Consider the following 12,031-nt stretch of genomic DNA (forward strand, 5'->3'; position numbering starts at 1 on the left):
ATGCGATCGTTGTTGCGGAAAAAATGTTAAAGTCCCAAAAAAGTGCCAAAACGCTTGTTTAAAGAAAATAATAAAAAAATAACCGCTACATGGATTGATCCCATTTAAAATTCAGCTAACTCATAAAATTTCGATCTTCTCAATGCGGCGATCTATTTCTAGGCAAATGCGTGCGGAATCCTGGGAAAATTCAAGATAAAGTAATTTAAATCTGGTCTCCATATTTCTTCAGCCTCCCCTACTCATTTCTTCGGATTTCCCATGATCCACATTTTAACATGTTATTATTTTCATTTTCGAATTTTGATGAAAATCCCGCCTTCCTATAGAGGGCTGCACCCATCAATCACAGAAACTCATGTTTTCTTCAATCGATAAGCATGTTCCTCGTTTGCGCAATGGGTAACTTATCGAGAATTTGCATGGCTGTGCCCTTCACTCATCGCCTAAAATTTGAATTATTCCAAGTTATACCTTCATTAACAATATAACTCCGCGTGTTCTGCAAATTTGGACGGAATCCCAGGTATTGGTATCAATCAATTGCTTCGAACAATGTCGTTAATCCGAAGTTACATCAAAGGACGTCTGTGATAACCTATTCTTCCTGCAGCATCAGCTACAATTAATTATTAGATTCAAAGGACAATTGGTATCCAAATCATGATGATGGATTCATCGACTCAGTTATTAGAATCCCAGAGACAACTTGCTGCTGAAGAGTTATGTTTGAAGAAGAGTCTCGCCCAAATCGAAGAGCAAATTAATGTTCTTCAGGTAATGACAGAATCAATATTTCAAAATTCTAATTGTCAGTCTCTATAGACTTAAAAAAAAAATCTTTCAAATTTGTCCATAAATCTGTCTATATGATAAAAATTCAAATCGATTTCTAGCGATAAAAATTTGGTCCTCGAAATTAAGGGTCATGAGGGTCAGAATAAGGATCAGGAGGGTCAAAATAAGGGTCATGAGAATCAAAATAAAGGTCACAAGGATCGAAATAAGGGTTATAAGGGTCAGAATAAGGGTCACACGAATCAAATTTTAGTATAAGGGTTATGTGGGTCAGATTAAGGTTCACAAGGGTCAGATTAAGGGTCATGAGGATTATAATGAGGATCAGATTAAGGATTACAAATGTCAGATTAATAAGGAGGGTCAGATTGTGGGTCACAAGGGTCAGAATATGGGGGTTGGCAAGCGTAACCCTAGGGTTAATGATAAACGTTGTGTCTGTGTAATTAAAAATTGGTACCTTGTTTCAACAGATTGAACAGCTGCATTTAATTGCATTGCTGAAGAAATCCTCGAAGGGATCTCCAAAGGAAACATTGGGATCTGCAAACACTCAAGCAGGGACTGAAACCAAAGTTGAAGAGCTCGACCTCGATGTACCAATTCATATGAAGGTGTATTTGGAAGAGGGAGAAGAAGAAGAAGAAGAAGATGAAGATCTTTAATTTATATATGTATCCGATAACCGATTGAAGTTCATATAAGCTTCAATGATAATAAAGACTGAGTATTTCTATATCATAAACAACCTCAACATTTCTCTCAAGGGAAGACTACTATGAGTTTTAAAAGTCACGGGCGATTGGAGTGAGATTTCTCATGCATTGAGGATCGTTTAAATATGTCTAAAAATGAATAATTAGTGCAAAAAAAAATAGTTGCTCATTGTTCGTTTGTCCCGCAGACGCTTAAAATGTTAAAAATAGTCCAGGGCCTCCAATTTTTCAGCTGCAGAGGTTTTTTTCAAAAATTTTGAAAAAATGTGTACAGTAACAATTACGAATTAGTAGTTACGAATTACTATTTTGAATTAGTAATTAAAAATTAAAAAAAAAGGTTTGTAGCTCAAAAATTGGAGGTCCGGGACTATTTTTAATATTTTAAGCGTCTGCGGGGCAAACTAACATTAAACAAATATTTTTTTTGCACTAGTTATTCTTTTTTAGAAATGGAAGATCGATCTTCAATGTATGAGAAATTTCATTCTAATTGCCCACGATTTTTAAAACTCATAGTAGTCTCCCCCTAATGTAAGAATCACTATTCTTTCGAGAAATTTCTAGATATTTAACTTTGTATGTAAATTTGTTTTATTGAATATCTTTAGAATTGCTCAACCGATTCTATTTATCCCACAAGAATGCATCAAACAACCAAAATTTGGAAGCCTGCCAACAATTTATGGTGGTAGAGAAAGATAAACAGAAATTTTCAGTCACATGATCGTTGTCACCTGCTTATTTTGTTTCATAAACGTAAATTGAAACATTCACAATCAAAGATATATAAATAAAAAATTCCTGTAAATTTTTATCGTTCGTCTAACACTCGTGACAATAGTCCCAATATTCAGAAATCTAGCTTGCGAACAAATAAGCGGATTTGAATAAATAAAAGACGATTCTTCTTGTTTTTTTCAAGTACTTTTCAAATAAAAATACCCCAGTATGCCAATTATAGTTAGTGAGACATTTTCGATTTTTTTCTCCTTCAAACTCAATTTTTAGGTCAAGGCTAATCGAAAAATAAATCGTTTTCATTTTTTCCAAAATTTTAGATTTTTATGTTGAATTTTCCAAAAATGAATCACCAAAACCCAAGCTGTCGGATACATACATACAGATATGACCCTAAAAACACAATTTCTTCACGTTTCATAACATTCTAGACCATTTTCAATCAAAATTAGAAAATTGAAAAATCGGTCAAAAACAAGGCTTCCATTTGGAAATAAAAATGAAGATGGCAAGTTGAAATTAGGTATGAATATAGCTCTTACAATACTGAGGGTTGGTTTTTGGATTTTGAATAGGCACAACCAGCCGGGCAGTTCCATAGATATTTAACCTTTTGCACAAATCTATTTCAGTAAAAAGGTGAATATTTTCCTGCAGACATCCTGTTGTTTCTTGACAAAACGTTCAACACAAAAAAAACACAAAAATTTTATCCTTAAACATTACAATTATTATTTCGGTCCTTAACTGTACAACGAACGTAACACTACCTATAAATGAGTGAGGATTTTTATTGAGGCTCAGACGGAACATCAGAATGATCTAAAATTGGATTAAACTCTAGCAATTGTCGTGTTGACTCCACCAACAGAAAAAATTTCCCGTCATCATTACGAGGAATAGCCTTGAGGAGGGGGTCCTAGTTGCGAAGGGTCGTTTACGTCGAACGTGGGTGGTTTGAACTGTTCAGCAGATAACCTCGTGAATAGGATGCCAACGCCTTCGATGAGGGCAAGGAGCATACCCCCGATGATGGCACTGCCAGCCATAGCAGGCAGTCCGTTCCTAGCAGCCAGGATTCCACCAGTGGCAGCTCCACTGATTATCGAGTTCCAGGGGTCTTCCTTTTGTCTGAAGTGAACGAGTGTGCAGTCGATTGTCGAGAACATGCCACCCCAGACGGCGAAGTTTCCGGCGATGATGGGGGAGCGCTGTTTGATGGCCATCAGGGAGCCTAGGAGACGTTTGTTGATCCCACTTGGGGCATTACGGAATCCTTTTATACTTTGAAATACTCCACCCCCGATTGCGCCCATTGTGAATGCTCCTCCGCAGTCGTCAACGATGCGCCAGGGACAGGGCTCTCTTGCATATTCCTCCATTCTGATTTATTTATTTCCTTGTTGTTGAATATCTGCGGGATAATATTGCAAGTTCAATTACATTGGCAGAAGAAATCAATTTTATGAAGAGAATATTATTTGAACCCACTATCATTCGGTTGTTAATTTTCAAATAAACATGATTTCATAGTGAATACCAGTTATCTCTTCTTGAGATACATTTGATTGGGAGAAATCGAACTTCGTAATAATGAGAGTATTCAATTTCTTTCTAGCCAAAACTTTGCTAACTCCAGAAATTCGTTGGTTTAGTTGAAAATCAAAGTTATAGACGTATGAAAAAAATCAATGGAAAACCTAGCGAATGGGCTAGAAAATTCTAGTGGAATTCTATAGGATTTCTATTGGAATTCTATTGAAAAATTCTATTTGTTCTTTGCGCTGATTCTATTGGATATTTAATAATAAAAAGTCAATAGATTTCGAATTTCTGTTTGAATTTTTCTCTTGACATTTTTTCTATAAAAATGCTTGGGCATCAATTTTCTAAGTTTTTTCCGCTCGGATTCTGCAATGCAAAACAAAGCAAAATCCAGGGGAAAAAACTTGGAAAATTTGTGCCCAATAATTTTAATAGAAAAAATCTAAGAGAAAGATCCAAACAAAAAAACGAAATCTATTGATTTTTTCTTATTGAATATCCAATAGAATCAGCGTAAAAGCAAGTAGAATTTTTCAATACAATTCCAATAGAAATCCTATAGAAGCCCCCATAGAATTCCAATAGAATTATTTCGCGAATTCGCTAGGTTTTCTATTGAATTTTTTCATACGTGTTCTCATGACTAAATGCAGAGAATGCAATTTTTTTTTAAACTCCTAAATCTATTTTTGCGACAAAAAATTTTCATTCCGGCGCACTCTCTGCATGTTTGGCACAAAAAAAATTCTTTTTTTATAATTTTCAAAAAACGATTTTCTTGGCATAAGACTTGTTTAAGAACTTTTGCAATGTTTCAGACCGATCTACATCATTTCCCATCAAAATTATAGAATGTGAAAATTGGACGATTAGAATTCCATTCGGAAGCAAAAAAATAGGCAAAGCACTTGGATAACCTCAAGTTATTACCGAATTTTTTTATTCAGTCACTGGTATTTGACCACTCATATTTGCTCGAACACTAGACGGTTCACTAGAATCATATAATGCTTCACTAGTTGTTATTTATCGAAGTGAATTCTATTCAATTTTTGTATTTATTAATCCTTTATTCCTTGATTTTAGAAATCATAATTTAATCGTTCAACTCTCACTAGTGACGATTGGTATTCGTGGCTTTGACTGAGTTCATTCAATTAACACGTGTGTAATTTTGATAATTTGTTCCATCACATTTTCAAATTGAATTTTGTCTCGTATTTTTAATTCAAGAGCTCTCAGGGGTCACTTGTGAAATTGCTACGAGCAATTTTGAGGTTAGGATGATGACATCAAGGGTAACAACTGTCTTACAAGAATTAAATTCAAGGATTTCTCAATGAAATGAGTCTCTCAAAGGGTTTCAACTTTTATAAATTCGTTTTTTTGATAAATTACCTGAGATTTTATCTTCTTATGCCCCAGTCACGCTTTTCCTGCGCCCAAACGCAGGTTATTCGACCCCTGATGGATGAGCGACTAATGATGAGTCAAGTTCATGTTTATTATTTTGCATCACCAAAAACCTTTTTCAATTTTTTTCAATATTTAAAATTCCTTAAAATATTGTTGCATTAAACAAACTTGGAAAATGACTTCAGAGATAATTTTAGAAGTTATATTTTGAATTGTTCGTGCAGAGCGGGAACTTCTGAAAGTTTAAATGTTTTGAAATTGAAAATAGAGAGCGCGAGGTATAAATCAATTAGTTCGAATGGATTAATTGTATTTTGGGGTGGATTTCGTTACGAGAGAATTAGTATTCAATTGTTATTGATGATATTTTGTGAGAAATGTATCGCGATGGGATGAAGTGTGCTGTCATAGTGCCGCTGGATCTAAAATAGAGTGACCGCCGTGGAATTGTCTAAAAATAAGTATTCCCTGCTTGGTTTCATAGTCTACGAATATCGTGGCTTGGAGTAACACGCAGAACCGTCAGAATTGGGAAGACATCGCTAAATAGCCTGATCAGCCGTTGAATTCCACTTTCTACCGAAATTAATAACAAAATATAGTGAAAATGTCGGAAATTATTGGAGACTCTTGCAACGCAGCTGGCGATTCCTGTGAAAGAGAGGAAGTTCCACAAGAGTTGGAGTTGAATACGGAAACCGCAGCTGCAGGGGAGCCTGGAATAGCTCTAGCGGACAAGAAACCCGAAATAGTGGAGAAATCTGAGGCTGCGGCGAATGAGTTGGTCGGGTTATTCCAACAGAAATTGCAAGTAAGTCAAACAATCGGGAACGTAATAATTAAAATAATTGTTTTAAAGATAAATGGTAAGAAAATATTTTTTGTTGGGAATTTTCTCAGCTACAAAAATGATCCTATGATGTTTTATGATAAAGTCAAATTCGCTGCCGATATAATTGATTCCAAAACTTGACTTGAGTCCTTTTTAAGGATGTTTTACCTATCAACTGGACAACTCAGTTGAAAAGAAAAATAAAATTGACTAAATAAATCATTCATGTTACAAATTATTTTTCTCATCAAATTGGAAGTGTTATGGCATACTTTTCCGGTCTCAAAAACAATAATTAAAGAAAATCCTATTTTACTAAAGATGAAAGAAACGTGAAGTTGTTTTATATCGAAATATCTTGAAACTGCCTGACCGCTAATCCGCAATTTTGATTGGTCAATGAATCACGTGAAGTAGTCGCTGAAAAAAATCCCCGGTATTTTCAAATTTTTCAAATGGCAAAATTTTTTTTGCGTCATATTTATCATTTTTTCATGTGTGAAGTTTATCTTTATATCAAAACATATCTAAATTGCCTAATTGTTGATCATGAGAAAATAAACATGATATTTCAATATTTTTTTAACGCACAAATTATTTTCCACTTCCCAAATTTTACTTTTTTCATATTTATCATACGCAAAAATGATCAATTCTTGCTTCGCAGATTTTCATACATAAATTCTAAATGCTACAGAATTCATGAAAATTCTTCGGTTTCCCAAATAATTCGAGAAAAATCTTTGAAGAGCTACGATTATCTGGACAACTGTGGAATTTTCCGAAGAATTCAAGAAATTTTTTCAGTTTTCTGGGAAATCAATTCATAACCCTCTCCTCATTTTTCAACAATTACAGATTTTAATCAGATTATTTTTAAAAGTAAAAAAAAAAAGAATTAATCGAAGATTAAAAATTATTCATTGATGCTTCACTCTTCATTCTCTTAATTCTCTTCAAGTCATTATCAATATTTATAAAACATCTATGAGTATATGGAGTTTAATACATTCGATTTCTTCATTTTCACAACAAAAAGATAAGCGCGCGCACAGATCTAGTGTTCATAAATAATGGAGGACTTGTGCCTGCAGTGGTAACAGTCGAATTTTGATCGGGCAACATCGCACGCTTCGGCTAGTAGTGGGGTTGTAACAGTGAGATGAATGTTTGTGTGTGTTATACGTGTCCATATGCTTCCAGCACTGAATTATCGTCACCGACTTTACCGACCTCGATCAGCTGTTGTGCGGTGTTGTCGCGTTGCTCGACTCGTAATGACGGTCAATTTTTTTTACAGGAATTCGAAGATTAATCGAAGATATCACGCCTATATGACCCGGTCCCCTACTTGTTTTCGCCGGCGATAGATTTTCCATAGTCTCAAGTAAATGGCTTGTGGTTTTTTTTCAATATCTTGAGTGTCTAAACCCAGGCAACATCTCGATTAAAGTTCACATGGTCAGGTTTCTTCCCTAAGTATAATGTTCCAAGAAGTGATTTTCAGACATTAATTTCTCACTAGGATGCCCCGATGGAAGGATTAAGATTATTACTAGCGTGTGGCTCAAATATGAACCTGGCATATGAGACAATATCACAATTATGATGAATGATATGGGTTTTTCCAAAACATCGTTGCAATTGTGATATTTCCTAAAATTCTTGTCGTACTTCACATGTTCAAAGTCAATTTTCTTAGAAACTTTCTACAGACTTTCTTAGTGACTCTCTACAGACGAGTTGATGAAAGGGCATGTATAATAATACTTTATGCCACTCATGCCTGAAACCGGCTGAATTAGACACGAGACGCGAAGCGTCGAGTGTGTAATCCAGCCGGTTTCAGGCTTCGTGACATAAAATTTTGTTCAGTACTTGTTGGGAAATTTCGTCCTTAACGTGTGTGGTTACATCACTCGCCTTCGGCTCATGCTGTAAACCCCACACACGTTAAAGACGATATTGCCCCACATGTACTGAAATATACTATTTTGTCATTCCGGCCGTAAGGCAGCGTTTCACGGACGCTCCGCGAAAAAAACTTTTCTGACCAAAAAAAACTTTTCTGACGAATATGATTGCAGCCCTCGTCTTCGGCTCGTGCTGCAAACCTCATATTCGCCAGAAAAGTTTTTTTCGACCTAATGACGAAATATACGATTTTGTCATTCCGGCCGTAAGGTAACGTTTCACGGACACTACGCGGTGAGTTGCTGCTTACAACCGTTATGACAAAAAATATTGTTCGTCATACGGTCTAAAAAAACTGTTGTAGCATATATGATCCCGCATAGAAAAAAAATATATATACAGAAATATATGTCACTTATATCCGCTTATATGTGGTATACTTTCCGGCAAAAAATGCAATATTTGAGATATATGTTGGATATATGTGTGTAGCATATACCTGGTATACAAGGCGGATATATTCAAGATATAATTCCGGCAAAATCACTATATCTCACTCATAAGTTTTGGCTTATGTTTTTTTCTATGCGGGATTGCAACCCTCGCCTTCGGCTCGGGCCAGAAATGTTTTTTTCTGCCCTCCGGCCGGAAAGCGTCAACTGCCTGGCCGCTGCGCTAAACGAAGTTGCCACTTTCCGGCTACGTCGAGCAGAAAAATAGTATACACACCTTGGCCAGTAAATAAGAAAGCCTCAGATTACATGTTTGTGGACCTCGGCTTCGCCTCGGCCGACAATTACATGTGATCTGAGACATTCCTTACTTTACTGGCCAAGGTGTGTAATCTACTATTTGGGCCTTGTGACGAAAATAGCTATTTTAGCTAATATGATTGCAAACCGCCTTCGGCTCGGACTGTAATAAACTGATATTCGCCAGAAAAGTTTTTTTCGGCCTAATGATGAAATATACTAGTCCATGACATTAATACATTGATGATCACTCCAGGAACGAACAAAGGAGCGTGATGAGTACAAGAAGAAGTTGGATGAAACCGAGGCTAAGCTATCAGCCCTCGAAGCCTCGTACGACGCAGTGACATCTAACAAAGACGATGAGATGTCCCTCCGTCGTCAGCTCGAGGACTTCAAGAATAAGTTGAGTCAGGCTGAGCAGAAACTGGAGGGTCGCAGTCGCTTTATCGCCAATCAGGAATGCCAGATTAGTGCCCTGGGGAAGCAGGTGTCATCGCTGAAGGAAGTAGTGGCCATCACGAAGAATCTTCTTGAAATTCGTAACATGGAAGTCAAACATTTACAGGTGATTATCAGGGATGATTACTACTATATGGTGAAAGGAGTCGTCATTATAATTACACCTAAATTGATGCGATAATCGAGAAGTGAAGATCAGCTTCTGCAAAATATATCGTAATCTCGAAAAATTTAGGTTCAAATCTTTTTTAGTGGAGAAAATCGACAGCTACAAAAAGTGTTTGAACTAATCGTTCTGATTGTCTTAAATTTTTTCGTTTTCATTTTTTAGGAGGACGTAGACAGCATGGAATCAAAAATATCAGCCGAGCGTTCCCGACACGACGAAATGATAAGTCGAATGAACACAACCGCGAGACTGAACGCCGATCTCAAAACTGAGTACGAGACTCAGCTTGGTCTTTTCCAGAATCTCCGGAAAAAATACGAGGAAAAAGTTTCTTTACTGACGAGTAATGGTAGCCCGACTGAGACAACTGCGAACAACTCTTGTGGAAAATAAATATTACTTTTGTACAAATGTCGAAGATGTTGTGGAGGCCATTGAGTTTATCAATCTTGAATAAATATCAACAATTTTCTTATCAATGGAAATGGGTTACATCCACACCTTATGCCAATTTACGATCTCATGAGCCCCTGATGCTCATGAGCATCATGAGCCCATATTTTTCAGAATTAATACTGAATATTTTTCGTGGAAATCATATTTTACCTAACGAGTTTGTAAATTACGTTTTTGACACTACTGCTACGGTCACCTCGTGTGGAAATGTGCTTTTTTGTTTATCGGTAAACAAAAAATCTTTTCCCTATGTAGCGATGTAGTAGATGTTTATTTTTAATTATTTTTCATAATCACTCTAATTTCTGGGGATGTCTATAATCAGAGGAGTAATATGGTTATAATAAACTGATTATGGGTTAGAAGAAAAAACTATTAAACATACACTGTTAAAAAATTTCAACTGAATATTCCAGTTTTTAGCCTTGAGATATCCAACAAGTGACAGTTTCACTGAAATTTCAGGGAATTTTGTCACTGAAAATTCATAGTTTTTATGGGAAATTCATGGAACTTGTAAATTTCAGTTGAATTATTGCATAACAATTAATGACAATCGGGAAAATTCAAGCGAAAATATCCTTCAATTTTCAATTCCTCGAAATTTAAGGGAAATTTCTTGTTGAATTTTCATGTTTATATTGGACATTCATGTAAATTGCTGAATTTTCATAATTCTTCTACTGAAAAATCAGAAATGTCCTTGAATTTTCAGGGAAACTTGAAATTTCATAGACTTTCTTCCGTTAAATCGAATTCAGTGTCATTTCCTGGAAAATTCAGATATTTTTTTAACAGTGTAGAGAAAATGGTGAAAGCAGTGAATGAAGAAAACTCTGAATTTTTTATTGCCAGGAGACCTCAAACTTTCCTTCTTGCATTTAAGCTAGCGTTTGCTCATTGTTCCACTACGTTGTTAAGAAATTTCAAGCGAAATCTTGGATTGCGTGTATTTGAGGGGTATAATATCACAGTTGCCACATAAACAAGTTATAATTGATGAAAAATGATAGAAAAAAAATCAAACTGGACATCTTTAAGCTAAAAAATTATTGTATTTATATTTATTAACAGAACATGTATTCACACTTTCTAAGATGTCATCGTCATCTGACATTAACATCATAATATTCTGATTTCATATTTTTTCTTCGATATTCGATAATTGTAATTTTATTTTCGACTCCAGTCCAGACGTGAACCAAAAGTTCATACACAAAAGTGACTCAATATTTCGGTTAGATAATCGATTTCTGTTTCCGAATAATCAGTCCAGCTTTGGTGAACAATCGTTCTGAAGGCACCCTGGAGCCACAAATTGAAAGATAATCACGAGCCATTCTCGCCAACCGGAAAATTTGTCTCCAGTTTAGACCACCATTCCAGGTGTGTCGTGGGTCTAAAACCAATAGTGCACCATAAATCCAATTAGCCTTATTATAATGCTTGATCAATTTATCACGTCCTGCTTGGAATGCGAGTATGAGATTTTCATCAATTTCAGGTCGGTCAGGTTGTCATCCAAGGATTTACACAATGCTTCCGTGGTATCAAGCAAAATGTTGACTCCTACAACGACTGTAGAGATTATTGGATATTGCTCGCCTCCCAAAGCAGTTGAAAATTTTTTGAAACACCCCAAGCAATTCTTCAACTGTCTAAGCAAAATCCATTCATCTTGTGAAATGAATAGATGAGACACCATAGCATTGTTCTGTGCCAAAACTGAAATGGATTTCTGCATTTTTATCCCTGTTGCAATCAAATCGTGCGTACTATTTCCATCGTGTAGACACATCCAAAGGCAAATTGGTAAAATTTTCTTGGAAAGCTGTGCAATAATTAGTCAGTTTGTTCCTCCGCTGCTCGGATCTCTTCACTTTCTTATAGATACTTCGAAGTCGTGTGATCGGTGAATCAGTGTGGGTCACGCTATCATCTTCTATTTCGTTTTCAGTGGATTCCCTATCAGAGTCATACTCGAAGTCATCCTCGGAGTCATCGTCATTATTTTCATTTGGACCCAATCTCAACATCTTCAAAATATCTTGGACCGCCAGATTGATGACGTTATGCCATTTCAGTCCAGATGTATTACTATTCAACATTTTGATTTTCACTGAGATATCATTGTCTTTGCAAAGTTTACACTCTCCAAATTTCATATTGTTTATAAATTCTACTTGAAAATAAGGTTTCCACTTTTCACCAATACTTGCCCTACGGACAA

At 35.8% G+C, this 12,031-nt stretch overlaps 3 protein-coding genes across 3 annotated transcripts; 2 read left to right on the forward strand and 1 right to left on the reverse strand.

Moving 5' to 3' along the window:
• The first annotated feature begins 412 nt into the window (after window positions 1-412).
• Window positions 413-1,633, forward strand: LOC107042721. The gene is made up of 3 exons (XM_015263880.1): window positions 413-526; window positions 614-777; window positions 1,272-1,633. The coding sequence occupies exons 2-3, from the start codon at window positions 664-666 to the stop codon at window positions 1,461-1,463; spliced, it is 306 nt and encodes a 101-aa protein (XP_015119366.1). The 5' UTR covers window positions 413-526; window positions 614-663; the 3' UTR covers window positions 1,464-1,633.
• Window positions 1,634-2,962: 1,329 nt separating this feature from the next.
• Window positions 2,963-5,299, reverse strand: LOC107042711 (mitochondrial import inner membrane translocase subunit Tim17-B). Its single transcript, XM_015263871.1, has 2 exons — window positions 5,199-5,299; window positions 2,963-3,669 (listed from the first exon to the last, which is right to left on the reverse strand). The coding sequence occupies exon 2, from the start codon at window positions 3,635-3,637 to the stop codon at window positions 3,146-3,148; it is 492 nt and encodes a 163-aa protein (XP_015119357.1). The 5' UTR covers window positions 3,638-3,669; window positions 5,199-5,299; the 3' UTR covers window positions 2,963-3,145.
• Window positions 5,300-5,710: 411 nt separating this feature from the next.
• On the forward strand, window positions 5,711-9,824 carry LOC107042714. Its single transcript, XM_015263874.1, has 3 exons — window positions 5,711-6,027; window positions 8,971-9,282; window positions 9,508-9,824. The coding sequence occupies exons 1-3, from the start codon at window positions 5,824-5,826 to the stop codon at window positions 9,736-9,738; spliced, it is 747 nt and encodes a 248-aa protein (XP_015119360.1). The 5' UTR covers window positions 5,711-5,823; the 3' UTR covers window positions 9,739-9,824.
• Window positions 9,825-12,031: the final 2,207 nt, after the last annotated feature.

The sequence above is a fragment of the Diachasma alloeum genome, unplaced genomic scaffold (genome assembly GCF_001412515.2).
Source record: "Diachasma alloeum isolate Michigan unplaced genomic scaffold, Dall2.0 Dall_scaffold_00513, whole genome shotgun sequence".
Classification (NCBI taxonomy): domain Eukaryota; kingdom Metazoa; phylum Arthropoda; class Insecta; order Hymenoptera; family Braconidae; genus Diachasma; species Diachasma alloeum.

Coding starts and splice junctions, on each gene's coding strand:
- LOC107042721 (XM_015263880.1), top strand. CDS start 664: ATGATGATGGATTCATCGACTCAGTTATTAGAATCCCAGAGACAACTT. Junction 778..1,271: donor AGCAAATTAATGTTCTTCAG/GTAATGACAGAA, acceptor TTGTTTCAACAG/ATTGAACAGCTGCATTTAAT.
- LOC107042711 (XM_015263871.1), bottom strand. CDS start 3,637: ATGGAGGAATATGCAAGAGAGCCCTGTCCCTGGCGCATCGTTGACGAC.
- LOC107042714 (XM_015263874.1), top strand. CDS start 5,824: ATGTCGGAAATTATTGGAGACTCTTGCAACGCAGCTGGCGATTCCTGT. Junction 6,028..8,970: donor TATTCCAACAGAAATTGCAA/GTAAGTCAAACA, acceptor TGATCACTCCAG/GAACGAACAAAGGAGCGTGA. Junction 9,283..9,507: donor TGGAAGTCAAACATTTACAG/GTGATTATCAGG, acceptor TTCATTTTTTAG/GAGGACGTAGACAGCATGGA.